This window comes from Trichosurus vulpecula, chromosome 6 (genome assembly GCF_011100635.1).
Source record: "Trichosurus vulpecula isolate mTriVul1 chromosome 6, mTriVul1.pri, whole genome shotgun sequence".
Lineage (NCBI taxonomy): Eukaryota > Metazoa > Chordata > Mammalia > Diprotodontia > Phalangeridae > Trichosurus > Trichosurus vulpecula.
The window spans coordinates 132,691,978-132,712,458 of record NC_050578.1 but is presented as its reverse complement, the minus strand read 5'-3'; the positions used below and the strand labels follow the sequence as shown (position 1 = coordinate 132,712,458).

The 20,481-nt window shown below is 44.1% G+C and overlaps 1 protein-coding gene across 2 annotated transcripts in view; it reads right to left on the bottom strand.

The window, feature by feature from the left end:
- The window catches only part of PGRMC2 (progesterone receptor membrane component 2), a 28,478-nt gene extending 8,307 nt beyond the window's left edge, over positions 1-20,171 (bottom strand). The window contains exon 1 of one of the 2 annotated variants that reach the window (XR_005010675.1): positions 18,709-19,619. Coding sequence is in view for 1 of the 2 variants with exons in the window: in XM_036763544.1 (XP_036619439.1) it covers positions 19,724-20,171 (448 nt within the window). In the remaining variant the exon portion in view is untranslated. Of the gene's footprint in view, positions 1-18,708; positions 19,620-19,723 lie in introns of those variants that run through there. The other variant, XM_036763544.1, reaches the window with a different exon arrangement.
- Positions 20,172-20,481: the final 310 nt, after the last annotated feature.

The following is a 20,481-nucleotide window of genomic DNA, read 5'->3' as shown; positions in this document are numbered from 1 at the left end:
AATCCTAGTTTTTTTTTTTTACTGTTTACTACAATTGCTATCATTTCCAATACAATCATTTTAACTGCTATTTACATAACACTTTAAAGTATGAAGAATGCTTGGCCTCATTTGAATGTCATCACAACAATCTGGAGGTGGGTGGGTCCTACAAGCATGATTCCATTTCAGAAAAGTGAAGTGGCCCATGGAGCTGGTGTCCAAGGAATCTTCTGGAGCCAGGGTTTTGGACTCTAGCTTCAGCATTCTACCACTATGTTACTTGTATGTTAAATACAAGTGGTTAAAGCAGACATACTTGTCTGGTTCTAGTTTTCAGCAGGAATTTTTAATGTTTCTCTATTTTGTCTGTTTTTACTTTTGCTCAGAGATAATATAAAGTACCTGGTCTTGAGATCTGTAATCCCCCAAAAGTCTTCTGGTCCACAGACATGGGAAAAACCAAATGGATGAAGAATGCTTTATTCCCCAGATTTCAACATGCATCTGAATAAAATGCCAAAGCTCAGCCAGCAGTACGTATATGGGACAAATGACTGCCAGGCTGGGCCCAGAGCTGACAAGAAGAACGGGCAGGATTACTTTTCGGAAACTTCAAAGCTGACTCTCAAACCTCCCATACAGCAAACAGCCATCTTTCAATACAAACATTACATGGTGTTGCTGTATGACAACAAGACCTGAAGCATCACTGTTTCTGAAGAGCTAAAGAAGGGTTTACTGTGAGGGCAGATGTAGAACCTATATTCAATTACATGCTGCCGGGGGGGGGAGAGGGAGGGAGAGAAAATTGAGAACTCAAAGACTTGTGGAACACTAAAAATAAAAAATAAATTAAAAAAAAAAAAAGATCTAAAGAAGGGCATGGGCCTCACCCTGGCAACGACAGAAAAGTGCACAGTATGCAACGGATGTACCATCTAACCAATGAGAAGCTCTTAGGATTAGGTGGAAAGCATGTCTTTTAAGTGTTCCCTGTCAGAAAAAGAAGACAGAGTAGGCATGTGGCATGAGCAGGGATGGCAGCCAGAGGGCCAAGAGGGCTTCACCAATAGCCCTGACATGTCACAAAGAACTGCAGGCCTCAAGCACAGGTGGTGGGTGGGAGAAAGAGTAAGCATGGATGGTTTGCTATCTGCCCAAATGAAGAACTGGCCAATCAATGAGATCACAGTACTTGAGTGGTGAGGGAAAATTCCTCTGCAACGTAGGAATCTATATTCTTGCTCTTCTTATAACTAAACGAATGCTCAATTTTATGAAAGGCTTTTACCCTTTAATGAAGAAATCCTGAGGTTTGGTGGTTTGTTTATGTTACGCTGATAGTTTTTTTTATGTTGAAACAGTGTTGTGCGTGTGGTGTAAACCCTGTTTGTTACTACTTATGATGACTAATTTCTTTGAAATGTACTGTATGTCTCAAAGCGGTAGCAGGGGCCGTGAAGAGCTCCGCTTTCAAAGTCAGCTCCGACAAGCTTTAGCGGTTACGAACTCGGGCAATTCACTGTCACCTTGCCGATCCCCAATTTCTTTCTTTAAAATAGGGGAAAGAACGCTTGCCATTCTTACACCTCAAAGGGATGAGAGTAAACCTTAAAGTGTGAAACAAGAACATCGGGGTAGCAGTATTCTATTCCGTTAGCTAATTATTCAGTATTTTGCATTCAGATGATGAAGGCAATTCCTCTGATTTCCTTAAAGGATTTCATCAAGGAGACTAGTCACACGGGGAGGGGGGAGGTAACCTCTGGATGGCAGAGGTGCTGCACTGGCATCCTCATTGTGAAGAAAGCCTGAGGCAGGCTGGGCAGACCTGCCACATACTGTGGAGAAGCATGGACATAAGTAGATAGGCTGCAATCTGCATCGTTAAAGAGAAAATTCACATCCGTGGGTCCATAGTTCTGTGTGACTATCTGAGCATCTTTTCCAGGTTTTAAAATCAAAACTATTTAAGTCATAAAAGGCAGTAGTAATGTGTCTGCAGTTAGGAATAATCTATGTAATCTACAAATGACTGGCTTCTGCAGAGACAATCCATATCTGATTTGGGCCAGGGTAGTCTGCGGTTTTTAGTGAATGATATAATCACTTGTCCTGCTCCTTTTGCTTGTCACTCACTTCCTTAAATGATTTTCTGTTGCAGACTTTGTTTCCACTGTGAAATGCCCAGTTTCCATGGTTGCTGTGCTTGCGGCCAATCACTTTCCTTCAAGCTCTCTGATTTGTTAGTGAAGAGTTACGTTGATTTTACTTTGTTCACTCCTTTTTCATGAATCATTTTCTAACTGAAGACTTTTTAATCCGCTAATGATTTGCCAATTTCAGTACCTGACTTTTATCTATCATTTCAACTGCTTTTTCACGTTTTAGTCTACTTGTTCCCATTAAACTCTTCATCAATGGGTTTGTACTTGGACTTTGCTCGTTCCTTTCTCGTGTCCTGAGGTACATTTACTTCATCTGTTTTCTTTTAACATAGGCAATTTAGTAAAATTAACTGGCACTATTTAGTACTGTTACTTAGCCTCTGCCTGCCTCAGTTTCTTCATCTATTAAAATGGGGATAATGATAGCAACTACTTCCCAGGGCTGTTATGACAATTAAATGAAAGTATATTTGTAAAGTGCCTGTGGCACATAGTAGGCTCTATACTCACGCTATATATTGTCACTGATTCAAATGGTTCTTCCCTGTATTTCTTCTTTAACCTAATCGTTGTTTATTGGATTATTTTCCAGTTTCTAGGTAACCTGGTGTCTTTTATTCATATTGCCATTTATTTTATTTCACTGTAGTCTGAAAACACTGTCCTCAGTTTCTCCACTTTCTGAACTCACACCGGGCTTTCCCTGACCTGATCAAATTTTTTGAGGATTCCAGGAGCCCTCTGAAGAGTTTGGATTTCGGATAATTATGATTAAGATTTTTCCATCCTGGGTCCTATGCACTCTTTCAATATGTAAAGGTTTGCTTGATACGGTACACTTCGTAATGTTTTCCCAATTACATTAACCAAATATGGTGGATATCTAGTCCCTTATACTGGAAAGTTTATTATTAAATTAGTAGAGGATAATAGGAGCACAATTTAGACCTGTACTCTGTGATCTCAGAAATAGAAATTTTTCCAATTTATGAATCTATTTTTCCAAAACTCAACAAGGCAGGTGGCCTAATGGAGTATGTTTTGAAGTGAGACTCTGTTAAAACTATAAACAGTTTATGAAAAGCAGATGACTCTCTACCATGGGTGGGGAAACCTGTGGCCTCAAGGCCACATGTGGCCCGGCCCTCTAGGTCCTTGGGTTTGGCCTTTTGATTGAGTGCAAGTTTCAGAGAACAAATCCTTTTATTAAGAGGCCACACGTGGCCACGAGGAAGAAGGTTCCCTACCCCTCCTCAGACTGTAAGGCCTGTGTATCATAGGGCAACATAAAGCCAACAGTGTCATTCATTCATTTACATACGCTATTCACATCATCAATTCACAAACTGTGTTAAGGATGGGGTACGGTTAGGTAAGACATGGTCACTACTGCTACCCTTTCAGGGAGCCAAATGATTTGGAAACGGGGGAAATGACACTGACAAATATTCATAATCTCACACTGCACACAGCAACATACCTACTCTCTGATGATTCGTCATTATGGTGTGGAGAATTTTTGATGGCCACGTTAACAAGATGTACAAGTTTTGGCAGGTCCTACCTCAGTGGGAAAGGCTTGGCATTATGGTCTTCCCAAGTTTAAGACCAATTAGTTTCACAGTAGTTAAATGCCACAGAACTGGCAATCAGATTATTTTGGCCTTGGTAACTAAAGACCACTTAACTAAAGAATGGAGGGCTTGTGATTTATTTTGGTATCTGATACCTATAATGATAAAATTAATGCTCTTCAGGAAACAATTAGTGAGAGAATCACAAAATGGTATCAATCAGCACTGGTTAAGAGCTTACTATGTGCTGGTCACTCACTCGCTAGGATACAAAGACATAACGGGGGGGGGGGGGAGGGATGGAGGAGAGAAGGAGGAGCAGGAATAGAGGATGATAGTAATTAAGCCTAGAGTTTGGCAAGGCATGAGATATAAGAATAGAAAACAATGCAGATTAGAATTGGCTAGCTATGGGGTTGTGAGACTACTGGAAGTGAAATCAGAGCAGGGCTGATGGCCTGAGGAAGTACTAGTTGGAGGTTTACAGAGGTGTGAGTGAGAGGGAGGTTACAATCAGGTGAAAACTATCCGAACAGCTGGTCACTGGAACACTTTTGGTGGTGGCTGAGGTCACAGGATTTGAGGAGGCAGACAGAGGGTCCTAGAGATCAACATGAGCGCTAAACCTCCTAATCTGAGCAGTGTTGTGGAGGAAACGAAAACAGTAAGCCAGTCCCAGAACTCTGAGAGAAAAGAGAAGCTTGACCTGGAGGTTAAGACAAGAGCTTCCATCATCTGGACTGGATGAAAAAGTCTAATAGAAACTTTAAAGAAAGATAAATCCGAGGAAAAACAATTTTTAACTAAATACATGGTACATAATGAGAAAAAAAAAACACCTCAACAAAACCCCTGATTTTGTTCTTTACATTAAGGAGAGAAGAAATCCTACTCTTACAGCATTTACATCCCCCCTCCTCACCCCATTCTCCCAAATCTGGCATCCCTTAACCTTCTCTATGGGAGAGAAAAGAGCTGTGTAAACATGCTGGTCCCCCTTACTGGGCAGTGTGAGTGAGCCCACCTAGAAATCCTAGCCAAGCTCCCACTTTAACCTTGTTACTCACATCCAGCTTAGAAATAAACATAGTACTCCATGGAACACAAATACTTTTAAGAAAACTTCCATGAAAACGCATTGTTGGAAGCTCTACCTGGTTTAATTGCTCCTGATAAGGGACTAAAGCTCGGCTCACAGGGATGGCTAGCTAAATGGATAAAATCTATTCTAAAAAATTAGTCTTTATAAAGTGCAGCTTAATATAAAGAAGTAAGAAAAAGCCCAGGGCATTTTCCTTTAGGCAATTCAGTGAGAGCTATCTGTGACATTAGAGAAGAAAGCTACTGTGGGTTACAACTTTCTTACTGAGAACTAGTTAAATGGCTAAAGAGAAGCAAAAGGGAGGAGAAAATGGGCCTATCAACAGTTCTGTGGAACAGATTCAAAAATGTAAAAGGCTCTGAGCACCAATAACATAGCTATCTACAAAACTCAGGTTAATTTAGTATCTAAAATAATATAATGTTAATATCTAAAGAACTCATTTGTTAATACAAAGAGCTATCTACAAAACTCCTATCATATTCCCCATCCCCCTCCAAAATAACCTCCCGAAGAACTCATGATTCCAATCTTGAGTCTGTCTTAATCTTCAGAGTCACATTTAAGTCTCAAAAACTGATCCTAATTGAACCTAACTGAACCCCCCAAAGGGTTCGATTATGTATAAAACAAAACAATTACTGAATATGAATTATTAGAATATGTGCCAATAAACGTTTAAATTATGTTACCAACTATAAAGTACATATAAATTTAAAGAGCTGCCAGGTTTCCTAAAGGAGGCTCTTCATGAAAAGGATACCACCAAAGCTAACATTCTACATCACTTTAGGTCTTACAAAGCTTGCAAGACAAATATCTCAATTGATCCTCACAATAATCCTGGGAAAAGCTGAGGCTAAGTGACTTGCCCAGGGTCATACAGCTCCAAGGGTCAGGTAGCATTTGAATTCAGGGCTTCCTGCCTCTGGGTCCAATGCTCTATGCACTGAGCCACCACGTTTCTGCTAATGGTTTAGTTGCCCAATTTATTCTTGGTTCTTTATTCCTGTGCGCACTTTTATAAAAATACTGAATCCCGAGTCATTACAGAATGAATTAGACGAATTCTTATTTATGATAAGGAGAGCACCCTTCTATTCACTCTGATTTAGCTGATACTTTCACCTAGATTACGCACACATATTCATTTAGCAAGGTCAGTCAGGTGGTGGAACAATCAATAAACTCATCCTTTTTCTCCTTGGGATCTTCTGAAAAGTCCCTCCTCCTGGAAAGGGTCTTGGGACTCTCTGATCTAGGCATCTGGAAGAAGAGCCCTAAGTGACAGTGGGGAGAATGCCTTCTAAAAGGTCACTTGAAACTTGGGTCTTCTTGTCCCCTGAATTGTTTGAAAGTTCTTGTGTTCATCAGCCCAATAAAACGGATCAGTCTTATGGACCATAAAGGCAAATTATTTCTATGAAGACAAATGAATTGGTATTGGCACATTTTAATTATGACATTCAAGCTAACATGACAGAATAAGCAAAAAAAAAAAAAGGGGGAGGGGGCTGCAACATTCTCAGGCACTTTCTAATTTGTCTTCCAAAGCAAATGAGAGCTCACTGGATTAGCTAACATCTCTACCACTAAAACAATTATTTCAATTAGTGTTCCAAAGGAATATTTTTCAAAAATTTAACTCCAAAATATTTGAAAGTAAAAATTAATATGGTCTACAAAGATACTACTGAATTAGATTCTAGTTTGCTCAAATGGCTTTAATAACTTTAAGGAAATAAATAACCTAAGAAATAAAAGCTACAGCACAAGCTAAAGTCATCTCTAGAGCAGCGGTCGCCAAACTTTTTGGATCATGTGCCCCTATAGAGAAAAATCTTTTTTGAGAACAGACCCTAATGTAGGTATATTCATAAATTATGCCATATGCTAACTATACTAACATATTATGTACACTAAGAAAACATGCAAGACAAAGTTTAAAAGGCTGACATAAAGGGGAAATACAGTATGTTAAAAATATTTCATTTTATTAGTAGTACATAAAACTTTTGCTCATAAAAAGGGGTAATATTTTTCATGAGAGCAATGTGATTGAATATTATTTTTTAAATCTTGGTTTAACAGTTTATGATTCAATAATTCAAAGGCCTGTTTCTAAAGCTGTTTATTTAAGTACTTGGATTTAATGGCTGTCATAGCTGAAAGAATATTTCCCAAGGAAAGGATCCAAAGATCCTAATGGAAGAAGAAATGCCCCACTGGCCATAGACTTATCCCCCCCCAAATGGTGAAATTTAGCTACTAAATATCCATCATTCTTGCAAACTAATCAAAAGGTGTTGCTCTGGAAGATTTTTTTAACTGGCTAGACTATTCAGTTATCAAGCTGTTAAAATGTGGACATGAAAAAAAAAAACAAAAAAAAAAAAAAAAAAAAAAAAAAAACCAAAAACAAACCCAAAAAAATATGGACACGAACATTCTTATACACGACACACATACATACATGATTTGGCAATAAAAGTTCATGTATTTTTCAATGTTTTTGTTAATTCTGATGGCTTCATGCTAGCACTGAATAACATGTCAGGGTACCATATACACTTAGGGCAAGATTCATTGTTAAATGAATATACAATTTAGCTTTCCAATAATCTCCCCCGCCCCACTTTTTAAAAAAATATTTTGAGGTAATGAAAATTATGTCATGCTGTTAGCTGACAGAATTTCCTTCCTACTTTCCGGAAGAACCTAAAACACCCAATAAAAACTCCACCGCTCCTTAATCATCAGGTACTAGTCACATTTGGATTATGCTAAATTCCCAAGACCGCCATGTGGATGAACCACTGGCACATCAAACTCAGCACATCCAAGATCAAACTAAACTTGTGGTCTAGACTCCATCTAGAAGTTGGTAGGAGCAGGCTGCCAGCCAGGAGGCTCTCTTCCAGCCCAGCCCAGTCAGTTCAGGTCCTGGACACTGACTCCTACCAGTGCCTCTCTTCCAAAACTAGCTCAATTAGGACTTCCAGGGACAACCCCCTTTCCCAAGGGTGGGAGGGCAGATCCCTTGCTTGTATCACCCCCCACAGTCCATGGCAAAAGATGGAGGGTCACTGACACAGCACAAAGGGTCCACCTGCTACTATATCCCGGAGACCTCCTCGAGGAGACACCTGTCCGAACCCTTAGATATCTGGGCCTTTCTACTCACCCTTCAACTAACAGGACAAGGACAAAACAACTTTTCTAAAGTCACAGTGCTGGTTAACAACAGAGTTGGGATAAATATATACTCAGATTCTATGGCTTCTCACTCCTGCAACTCACTCCTTGCCCCTAAGAAAAAATTCCTGCACGGTACAACTCTTATTTGAAATTGGAAGATGGAAGGTATTTCAGAGGTCACCTCATTTAACAGAAGAGGAGGCTAACACCTAGAGAAGTGACTTGTCTAAGCCCAATGAGGGGTGAAAAAGCTAGCTCCAGCTACAGGAGGTTGTTCCAATGGCAGATTTACATGGGTTTTCATTTTAAGGGCAGAAAGGCAAAGAAAAAGATGGCTATTGTCTTTGAAAACTGCTAGGCAGAAAAACTCCTAGCTTAAGGAAATTAATTAATATATGCACTGGTATATGATCTAATGTGTGTATAATGCCAGTTTCCTCCAGGAGGTCTCGATTTTGAATAAATGTCACCCCCTTTTCTTCTTGACAGCTGTTGAATTAAAGTAGACTTGTATAAACAGTTAAAATGCCATGCTAAAACTAAAACAAAAGTATGCTTTTTTGACTCTTGAAGAGAAATGGTTCAGTGGTAAATAGATGTTTCCCCACCCAACTTTTCAGGCTATCTTCTTTAAAAAATTGCAGCATTTTATGTGAAAGATTGAGCTTTCCAAAGTCTCTGTGGCAACAGATTTCTTCACTTTCACCAAAAAGTTATGCAAAACCATAACATGATTTTGTATGTGGGATCAGTCAGTTCTGAGTGTGAGTAATTCCATTCTAACGAAAGCAGCTTTTTCTAGTATTAGCAATATGGACTCATGAAAAAAGAGGTACAACCTCAGAAACCAGTCATAATTCCCATTCTATTAAACTCTTATATAACAGACTTGTTCATGTTTTATTAGCTGTACTTGGCTTTCAATAATGTTGAATAAGTAAGGATCCACCCAACCAACAATAGTGTTATAATGCAATATTAGGTCTGAAAATTCCTAGTTCATTAAAATAAATTCAGGAATTAGCAATCATTTGGAATCTAAGGCAAAAAAAAAAATTGAGCCACAAATTCAAGTGAAAATCCTAACAAGGGAAAAATACCATGATTCATAGAACAGAGCCTTTAAAAATAACCTCTCTCTATACCAAGGATGCCATTTTTAGACATCTTGTTAATCCTCTATCAGAGATAGGGCCAAACATACTTTAATTCTAATTCCACTAACTCCACCAGCAGTCGGCCTAGCCACACTGTCGAGAGTTCTAAAGTGTAGGAGTAAGTTTAGCCATTAATGCATTTCAAGCGGTTCCTCTATGCTTGTCAATAAACTAGGGATGAAACTTGTTTTATAAAGATCTCATTAAGGATGATTTAATGAATTAAAATTCAATCCCAAGCAAGGATACCTGGATTTCCAACCCATCCTGCTTTGAGACAATGCAGCATCACATGAAGGGAGCTGGATCTGGTCATCCCACCCCTACCCTGGTTGTGTTGTTGGCCATATCACAAATCACTTAACCTCTTGGGCTCAGGTTTCCTCATCTGTAAACTAAGGGGGTTGGCCTACATGATCTTTGAGCCCCCTCCCAGCCCTGCTCCAGTGGATGTGCCTCAGGGATCCACAGGTCAGAATGCCCTAAGAACCATGACTCCCTGGGAGTACATGCCTTTTACCAACTCTGTGTGGCCCAACACAGAGAGAACTCCCCAATCCCACCTTGGACATCTACTGGTTGTCACTGTGGGCAGATCACTTAACTCTCTGCTGTGAGGTGGTGATGAGAACAGCATCGGTCTCCAAGATGATGAGGACCACATGAAATGAAGATAATGTTCTGCTATTACTCCACCCCCCACTAAATCTTAGTGTATTTTATGAGCAATAACCTTTTCAGGTTTGTAACAAATTTCTCCTTACATGGTATTTAATCAGCAATTATTCCGACTGGAGAAAAGGACAGAATGAAATGGGACATGAGGGAAAAATGACCTTAAAACCTAAAAAAAGGGTATGGTCATAATAAGTGGGGTCCTTAGCAAAAACAAAATAACAAACTCTTCAGTGAAACAGTTTTGCAGCAAACAAATGAAGACTCTTTAGTACTGTACCCCAAACCTAACAGGGAATCCCTAGTGCTCAGAACTGAGAGCTGCAGGCTAGGCTAATTCAGGAACCGTAAGAGAACTCTGTTGCAGGCACAAGTGAAGAAGGGTGTCACCAAGTCATCCACATGGCCACACGTGTGGCTGGAGGTTAGGGCAAGGTCCCACCAAGCATGCAAAGCAGTGGTTGCTGAAGAATTCAAGTATGACCGGCATGTCCCATAACTGGGAGGCTCATTCAGAGTGAAGAACTGAGAACGTCATGTCCCAGGGAAGCAATGCTTGGGGAGAGGTGCCCATTGGCCCACAGCCTCAGCAGCTGTGGCTATGAGGACTCCTGAAGATGCAGAAATTGAGTGCTCACCGCCAAAGTCCCTGGCTTCCTCTATGGCTCAGCAGCAGAAATGGCTGCTGTGTGAACAACTGAAGTGACCCTAAAGAAGAGGCATCGTTACCTGGTGCCTTGCTTGTCTGACCCACAGCTAGAAATGCCCATGCAGGTTGTGGGGTCGTCAAAAGCCAAGTACTGACTTCTTTTTTCCAATGCTTAACATGATCCTTGATAAATGCATCTCTTAATAAATCCAGTGCTTTGCATGATCCTTAATAAAAGCTCTCATTTATGCATTCATTCAGAGTCAAGATCCCTCTAAGCCACACTTGCTGTCACTGTATAAAAAAATTTCCATCTCAGTTTCCTGATCTACAAAATTGAACACCTACACATTCCTTCACAGATATGAAACCATGCTATATTAACATGAATTATTAGCATAATAGAACAGTGTTTGATGGTAAACTTCAATAATTATTTCTTGAATTAAATCCTAGTCACTTCTAGAATTTTAAAATCAACGGTGCTCATTTATGTGCCTCTAGACCAGGCCTACATGACATACAGCTGGCCAAAGGATTCTGGGTTGTCATGTGACCCTCAGCAACCAACCACTGTCAGACTGTCTCTAGTAGAGACATCATAGTAGAGACCCAAAATCCTTTGGTGGCCCACATTAGATTAAAGGCCATACATAAAATCGTTGGCCAAAAGAGCCACGTAACCTACTGTATACCCTCTGGGATCTAGTATCATAGCATAGCATACAAAAAGAAATCACATTTGCGGGTGGCGGCATAAGAAAAGGTCAAGGACCTAGCACTCTGCATTCAAAGGCTGTGGGCCTGAAGCACTCAGACAAAAGGTTTAGAAGCACATTTAGAGAGTCTGACACCCTATTTATAACACTCATGACATTTTTTTGTACACTGAACAGCCTAGAATGTAATTTCTGTTATGAAGCAGTTTTTGCTGGTTTAGGCCTGTGCCAAACACAGGAGTCCTAAAGCACAAGTCTATTTCTGGTTACCTTACTTGAAAAAGAAAATTTGAAATACAAAACTGTACTGGCACAGAGGGTGCCACCACTGAGGTTCTCTACAGCAACAGAAGCCCCAAATGTCTCCCCCACAACGCCCTCCTCATCCAGTCCTCAAGTGTCCATTATGCCTTTTTCATATACACAGACCAAAATTCTACCGACTGCCCGAGGGAATGACTGGCCTTCTTTCTACTCCCCTCAACTCTCGTCTCCAATAAAGAGGATGCACTCCCCTTCACCCGCGCCAGCTGGTATCCTTAGATTCCTTCAAAGCTCACCTCCTAAAGGTGCCCTCACGCCCAGCACTTCTCACCCTCTTTGCTAAAGGATCTTGTATATATCTGTACAGGTACATGCTGTCTTCCTCAGCAAATTCTTGAAGGCAGGAACTGTTTCACATGCGCAGGGCTTGGAATGTGCTTAGTAAACATGCTCTGCTTGGTTGTTACACTATTAACAGCTCCTTCATCAGACATATATAGATTTTTCAAGCAGTTTCATCACACGGCTTTCCTCCTGATACTTCCCCTTAGATCACAAAAAGGAGAGCATGGGAATGGGGAGAGGATTGGGGGGGCGGGGCATGGTGTACTGCAATGTAGTGTGACAGGGCAGGTAGGGGTCAGGGAGGGATGGGATCAGAAAGTGAAAAGTTTCTGCTGACAAAAGCAAACTATACCAACCATCTGGGCAGGATATTTGATAAGTGCACAAAGAGGGGGTGACCTTAGGTATTCCTGCAGTTGAAAAAAGGGCAAGACGGATTTCTTCTCTGTCCAGTGGTCAGGAGAGGACTCACGAAGGCCACTGGGGAGAGATGAGACCTTGGAGGACGGGGACTATATTGATACACTCTAAGCAGGTGAACAGCCTACACAAAATTGCAAAAGCAGGACAACAGGTCTGGAGGAAGGTCACACCTAGAGACCAAGATTGGAGGATAGCCAAAGGTCAAAAAAAGATGGAGCAGAGCTGTGAGGGTGACCCTTAGGGCTACGGATTGGGGACTGAACAATCTCATTAGCATGGGGGCAGAAATGGAGAGAAAACCAGGAAGGAGAGAGCTATGCCAGAAGAGAGAAGAGAGGGACAGAAGCAGGTGCCAGAGGCCAAGGGGGAGATAATTTTAAGAAGGAATGGTTAACAGCATCGAATGCTACACTACACAGAAGTTAAGGAAAATGAAATCTGAGAATGCCACTGAAGTTAGCAATCCAGAAGTCCTTGGGGACCTTGGAGCAGCTTCAGCGGAGCGGTATGAATTAGAGGGGTGCCACAAAAGAGATGTTCCACAAGGAGCTTGATCAGATCGGGGCTAGAACCTAAAAACTATGGGCCAAGAAAATGCTTGAAATTTAAATGGGCCTCCTCTAGATGAACAATCACTTCGATTAGGAGTAATCCCCTTCACATCTCAGGGAGGTTAAAGACACAGTGCCGCCATGATCTGGAATATCCACATAAAATTTTTTGGCCCTCCGTTTGTACAGAAGAAGTCTGAATTATTATGGTATTAAAAGACAAAATATACTGATATTATGCATATAATTTATGCATTTCTGAGTTTCTAATTTTTTTCTGTGTCATCTGCTGGCCTTTGCTTGTCTATAGCTTGTGCAAAACTCCCCCAAAATTCCCATTTAATTTCTTATGCCAACCTGCGTTACACACTGAAACCCAAACAGGCAAGGTGTGATGTGGAAGGAATAACTGTAGTTCACATAAACCAGAAGAAAAAGGTTGCTTTGCTCCTAAAAAAAGATTTCCTGGAGAAAATGTACTTTTAACCCCAGGTTTAAAGAAATGACTAGTTACATAAAGTAAAAGAATCAAAATAATGTGATAATGCCATAAGGGTTGAAGCAGCCTGGTCTAGTGGGCAGAACGCTGGATGTGGACTTGGGGGGGCCTGGGAAGACGAAGGAGCAAGCACAGAGTTGCGCTGTGCAGGTGAGGTTCATTCACGCTCCTACAGGGGTCTGGGGAAAGGAACCCATTCAGATGACAGGCCCCTTTTCAAACGAGAAAAGACCCCACATGAATGTGCTCCTCTCCATCGCTCTTAGCCTCGTTCCTATGGGCACCCCACCATGTTTTTGAGTGGAATCTAAGACATCTGGAATTAGCCTACTATATGGTATGTGAAGGAATAATCTGTAAGATAGAGAAGTGGGAAGTAAACTAAGCTAAGTAGGAAAAATCTAGGTTAAATACTGGAAGACTTCCTTACAAGGCTAGAACACAAGGTGGTACAGTGGACAGAGCTGCGCCTGGAATCAAGAAGACCCCAGTTCAAATCTAGACTCAGATACTTACTAGCTGTGCTCTGTCTGCCTTAGTTTCCTCATCTGTAAAATGGAGATAAAAGCAGCAGCTACTTCCCAGGGCTGTCGTGAGGATAGGAATAATACAAAGCACATGGTAACAGTGCCCAGCATGTATGTTAGCTATTACTACATATTCTGCTGTTTTGAATAAAGGGGTTACTAAAAGCAGTAAGATCATTTGGAATTATTATGAAATTATAATTGCCAAGTTATATAGTATTTTACTGTGTGGCACTCCCCTTGATCCTCAGGGCAGCTTGTCTGGGTGACACCCTGGACTCCGGCTGGTTCAGGGTCGGTCCAACACTGGCAAGAGGAAAAGCCTGGGCTCAATCCCGTCCCGAGTGCTCGTGGAACTGGCAGTCAGTCCACAGCTGCTGTCTCAAGTTCTAGACTCTAGAATCACTTATGTATATCCCTGTGTCACTGAAATCTCTGGGGTGGGGCCGTCTACCCCAGCCCATCCCTGACCAGTACCAGCAGCCGGCAAGTAGAGAGAGCTTTAAGGTTTGCAAATTCAACAAAGGGCCCTACTAGCTTTGCTTGGAGCCCTCCATCTAAGGGAAACCTACTGCTCTGCAAAGCAATCAATCAACAAGCACTTCTTAACTGTCTACTAGGTCCCAGGCCCTGTGCTCCACGATGCATTGAGAGCTCCAGAGGTTTTCAGTCTGCCTTGGGTCGTGCCCAACTTTGTAATCCAGCTGAACCGGACGGGCCATTCTATGAAGTCAGCCCTCCATCGCCCACCTCCACACAGCTGCCTAGGGTGCTACACTATACCTTGACCACATTCCTACACTGGCTGGCTTCTCTGGAGCCTGCCACCCTTCTAGGCCTGTCCTGGCAATCTCTCCCATGTTTCTCTAGCCTAGTTCTCTCTTTGTCTCAGTCGTCCTTCAACTACACTTATTGCGAACACGTAGTAGCTGCTTGGAGGGCAGGGACTGCTTTATACAGCACACTCAGTAAAGGACTTAGTGAATTGAGCACATCTCCAGGCAAATCACTTGGTTCTATTTAGGCCTCAGCTACCTCATCTGTCAAATGGGAGGGCTGACCTGATTATTCTCAGTTCTAGTATCTAGTATCCCTATGTTCTAGTTCCCCGTCCAGTTCTAGTATCCCCATGCCTGTTTAAGAAGTGGCCCTTCCATCCTCAGAGGAACCTAGAGCAGGAAGGGCCCCCCAGGTAAGCCAGCATTCCCAAGAGGCTCGGTTAGCTTCTGCCTCCAGACCTCTGGTGGGAGTGACCCCATGGCTCACTTTGGCACCTTGCATCAAGACTTGTTCTGCCTCTAGTTCCAGACTCCGAGGGCCTCCTGGCCAAGGAGTCTCTTGGGCAGGCTCCCTGGACACCCTCCGGATGATGGTGTCATTCCTAAAAGGCACCAGCGCCAACAACAGTCTTCTTTCCTTGTGATGTGGCCTGACACGTACAGTAGGACAGTCACCACTTGGCCTGCCTAACCCCGACACTGTACCTCTCTCTGAACACAGTGCCTCTCTGAACTCAGCCTAGGAACATCTCGGCCTTCTGGGTGGTCACGCCACACTGTGTGCCATGCTTCTATGAAGGGAAGGGAGGGCAGCACCTTCTTCCTCCTAATCAATGCTCTCTAATCCTATCAAGAACCAAATCCTAATGGCCAAATCCTCTTTAAGGGAAGGTGAAGTTGGTTTTAAATACAATGTGTGACTTGTAATCCTTGTTATGCCATTTCTAACCTGTCAATCTAGGGCTATGATCCATACAGTTTTAAAGTTAAAAACTCTCTTTAAACTTTTACAAATACTTAATAAACACAGCAGCAGAAAACCACTTCTATTAAAGAATTTGAGCTGAGCCTTAGCTAATCTTTCCTGAATTCCTTCTGTGCCCAGCGGGAGTCACAATTATAAATTCTAATTGCTTTACTTTAGCTACTATACACGCAGCAGGTGGAGGTGGTGTCACCTCCCTTTCCATGGGGTTATTTTAGCCAGCCTAAGTGAGGAGGCTGTGTGTAAGAGGAGGGAGACCAGAATCTTCTTGAAGTCAGTCAGCGAGGGAGATGGGGCAGGTCTTGGGTTCCAATCCTGACCCTAATGCTTCCTGCCACCCAGATGACCCTGCTGCTGGTCCCCTCACCTGGAGGAGCCTGTTTGGACTACAAGATCTCTGAGGCACTAAACCTATGATCCTTATGATCTGCCTTCTCTCCTAATCACTTTTATTTCATGATGGGTTATAACAACAACCAATAATCTAATTTTATTTTTGTGTTAAATTTGATAGTGTGGTGTGACTGAAAGATCACCGGACATGAAGCCATAAGCCCGGGGTTCAAATTCTTGCACTGCCACTACCTGTGTAACACTAAACAAGTCATTTAACCCCTGAGGGCCTCAGTTTCCTGGTCTGCAAAATGGGAGGAAGGGTCCCTTCTGGCATGAAATGTATGATCCTATGATTATGTCTATCACAAAGCTAGTCATAAGGAAACAAATAATGAAGTCAATAAAACTCCAGAAGCCAACTTTTTTGCATTAAAACGAGCACAATTTTGTTGTTGTTTTTTTTAAGTCCCAGTGAACAGAAAGTGCCTATGCACAGAATACAATAACTACTAGTTGAGCAACTAAATTCTTAGGCCATGAGTCTGAAGGGCTGACCTTATAATTTACTTTGGGGAAAATGGTTTACAGACTCACTAGATGGTATACACACTCAGGCAGCCTTTGTCCTGTTTGTACTGCTGGCTCTGACTTGGGTTCCTGAAGATCGCTGCCACCTGTAGCGGTGAGCACCCCAGAGGGTTCCAGGGCTCCTTCCAACACTGCCCTTTCTGGGGCTAAAAACATTTACCCAGTTTGCCAAACCAGGAGCTCCCCAGGACTGGAGCTCTCCAAGCAGCAGCTAGATGAGCACTTTTCTGGATGTCAGATTCATCAGAGGTTGGACTTCTGAGATCCCTTCCAGCTGTGATTTTCCTCCCATTTTTTTTCAGCATGACATTTTCTTCATGTTTTAAGTTAACTGAAATGTAATGCCTATTTTTTCATTTTATTCATAAATCCATGTATCATAGCATATATTCCAAATGTAATATTGAAGAAAAACTTTGGGAATGGCAATATTAAATTAAAAAAGAAATTTAATAATTCCACAAATGCTGTTGTAAACCAGGAATGTCCAATGTCCAGGAATGTCTGTGGGCAGAAATGAGCTTGATGGGCTCTTAAAAACACAAGCACTGGAATAATAACACCTAGAAAGCATCTCAACCGATCCCCTAAATTTAGAGTTGAGAAAACTGAAGACCAAAGAGATGAAAGAACTCCTCCACCTACCAACAGTCCCAGCTGTATGATCACTCCCTTTATAATAGATCCATAAGGTGATGTATTTGCTCAGTTCATAGAAATTTAGAAAGTTCCTCCAAGATGGGGGTTATTTGCTTTTGTCTTTGTAGCTTCAAGACCCTAAACCCTTGTAGAAAATAGGCACTTGACTGTTGGCTGAATTGAAACAATACATTTACAAAAACAACTTCACTAGTACCAGAACAAATCTCAACTGAAAATTAGATCTCATTTCTCCCACTATTAGCAAGTCAATGAATAGTTCCATAAAATGTCAAAATCATAACCTCCCCTCATTCTTAATTTTAACGAAGGCTAAAATTAGTTCAACTCAATAGTTAAAAACCGATATAAAAGACTACTTTTATCTGATAGCCACTGTAATTTTTCAAGTGTCTGTATTGTAATTTCTCTAAAGGATCCGAATCTTAGACTAGGTTAAGTCAACTTCAGAAAGCACAATAACATGGAGGCTTGCCAGTGGGCCTCTTAACAAGTTTCTCTCAGATAAGCAGTCACGCCAACAACAGCCAGCAGTATGTGCCGTAACCCATTGTCTCTTGTTTTCCTGGTTCCTTGTACTGATCATACATGTTTCTCCTGTGTGGCCATGAGAATTCTGTATTTACAATATCCGATCACAGATTTAGAGATCAGCAAGTGTGGGGGTTCCTATCCTTTTTGGTCTGTCTGGGGATGATTCGGGCATATTTTAAATGCATATAGCATGGAAAGTTTTAAGATATTTTCATGGACCCCAGGCTAAAAGCTCTGAGGTAGCAACACTCTTTCATTCTGCAGAAGTAAACTGAGGCCCAAAGAAATGACAGATGTCAGGTTATGTGGGTGATTAAGTACAGAACTAAAATTTGAACCCAGGTCATCTAGGAATCTTAAGTTATTTCTACTATACTAATGCTGAAAGAATGCTAAATCCATCAAATGACTTAATTCTACAAACTAGGCACTCTGTTGTTATTGTAGAAAACTCCCACCAGGCACCCTGATGAAGTAAATGTAAGCTAGTCATCTTCAGTAAGGCACTATAAAGTTACAACTGTCCAATTTGGGGTTTGGCTAGATATAGAAAGTTTCTTAATCTCGGTGATCCTTAAAGGTGAGGTCAGCCTCTCAGATAAGATTAATACTTGTTAGCAAATTGTTTTAACTAAAAAGTGGTTTACCTGAAAATTACTTAAATTAAAACCCTAAATAGAATGTATTTTCTAGTAATAGTAAGCAGTAGGGGCAGGGAGCCATAGGTGCTGTTATCAGTCAGAAAGACCTACACGTTCAAGTCCCTACTCAGTGGCCCAGACTGTGTGACCATGGGCAAGTCACTTAACCTCGAAGGGTTCCAGGCAACTCTCAAATTGCAAAGTGCCGATTTGTAGTGGAAGATTGAGAGATCACTTTTCTACACCAATTTGAAATCACAGGTCCTCGAAAAACCTCCTTAAAATACTGAGTGGCAAAGCTAGAATATTTCAACGATTTTCCCTGCTAAACTTAAAACATAGACTTTCTTACCGTTTGCTAATCAAAGAATAAAGGAAGTGCCAAGCCCACACAGTTATGTGGACAACCTTTCTCACAGTCACCCAAAGCAGGACTGGACAGGAGGGAGCAGGGGTTGGGTGGTGTCCGCAGGGCTCATCTCTGGGTTCCTGGGGATTCCAGCGGGCCCCATTTGAAACGTGCCAACGTGTGGGATCACAGGTGTGATCGTGGCAGGGCACCACACAAAATGTCCGTAGCCTCCCCCTCTCGCGGCTATTTTAAGGCACTCACGGTCGGGCATGGCCCTGGGCTCACCATCCACATCAGCATTAGCGGCGGTGGCCGGGCGAGCTCGGGGCTCCGGGTGGACACGGAGACAGCGTCCGTGCGGCGGTGACCGTTTCGAGCCGCGGCCCCCTGCAGCCTCCCACGGGAGCCCGGCCCTCGCGTGCACGGAGCCCACAAGCGCCCACACGCACGCGGACGCCTGGGTCTGTGAGGTTCTCCAGACCCTTGGGCTCTCGGGCATTAGCCAGGAGCGGACACAGGCAGGCGGCCGGCAGAACCGCGCGCAAACGCCGGACGATGCCTTCCTAAGGGTCCCGGAGCTGGCTCAGCCTCCACAAGCTGAGGCTCAGCCCCGGGAGGCGGCTCCGAGGAGTCAGCGCGACTCCGGCCCGGCCACCCCAGGAAAGAGCCCCAGCCAAGCGCCGCGCCCGGACGCTCGTCTCCCCGGCACTAACGGGGCCTCGCACAGCCTTTCCACGCTACCTCGACACAAACACCGGTGAAAATAAAGCGCCCCGCCCCACCCGAGAGCGGGCGACCCCGCACCCCTCCTCCCACGGCTCTGGAACCTGCCCCGATTCCGCCACAACGCGCGGCTCAAGACCGGCTTCGAGAACCCGCACGGGCAGGCCTGGGTCCCCAGGACAAAAGGCGGCCCCGGCTTGGCTCGGGCCCCGGAGGCCGGGCCTGAGCCGCGGGGCTCCGATGGGGGATGGGCGGTCCGTTTCCCCCCCCTCCCGCGCGCCCCCGCCCTCACCGGGGCCGTAGAACTTGCTGCCTTTGGTCACGTCGAACACTTTGCCGTTGACGGCGAGCAGGATGCGCGGCGTGCGCGCGCCGTCGTACTGGCGCAGCTGCTCCAGGCTGAAGTCGCGCTTCTTCATGCGCGGCAGCGCGGCGGCCGGGCTGTCCGGGCTGGCGCCCGCGCCCGCACCCAGCCCGCGCCGGCCCCAGCGCACCCACAGCCGGTAGGCCCCAAGCAGCACGAGCAGCACGAGCAGCACGTTCAGCAGCATCCCGCCGCCGCCTTCGCTGCCGCCGCCGCCCGCAGGCCACAGCGTCCAGCCGCCGCTGCCCTCCTCCGCGCCGCCCGCCGGGGCCTCGCCGCCGGCCTCGCCGCCGCCTCCGCCGCTGCTGCTGCTACTATCGCCGCCGCCGCCGCCGCCCAGGGTGCTGAGCTTCAAGTCCCCATCGCCCGCCGCCATCACTGCCCGCCCGCCCCGCCCGCCGGCCCGGCCCCGGCCCCGCCCATCCGGCGCCTCTCGGCCAATGGTGACGCGCGAAGGGAGGGACGGCGGCCGGGTCGCGATCGCACGGAGGGGGCGGGGCGGAGACGTTGGCCCGCCCCGCCCACTTCGAGCCCGCCCCTCCTCCGCGGCCCTAGCGCACGCCACGCCGCCCCACCCACATCATCCCACACTTCCCTCCTCTCCTTCCTTTCTCCTTGGGGTGGGGAGGTGGGGAGGTGGGGCCTCAACCGCCTGTCGCGAGGAGGGGCGGGGCAAGAACTGGTGG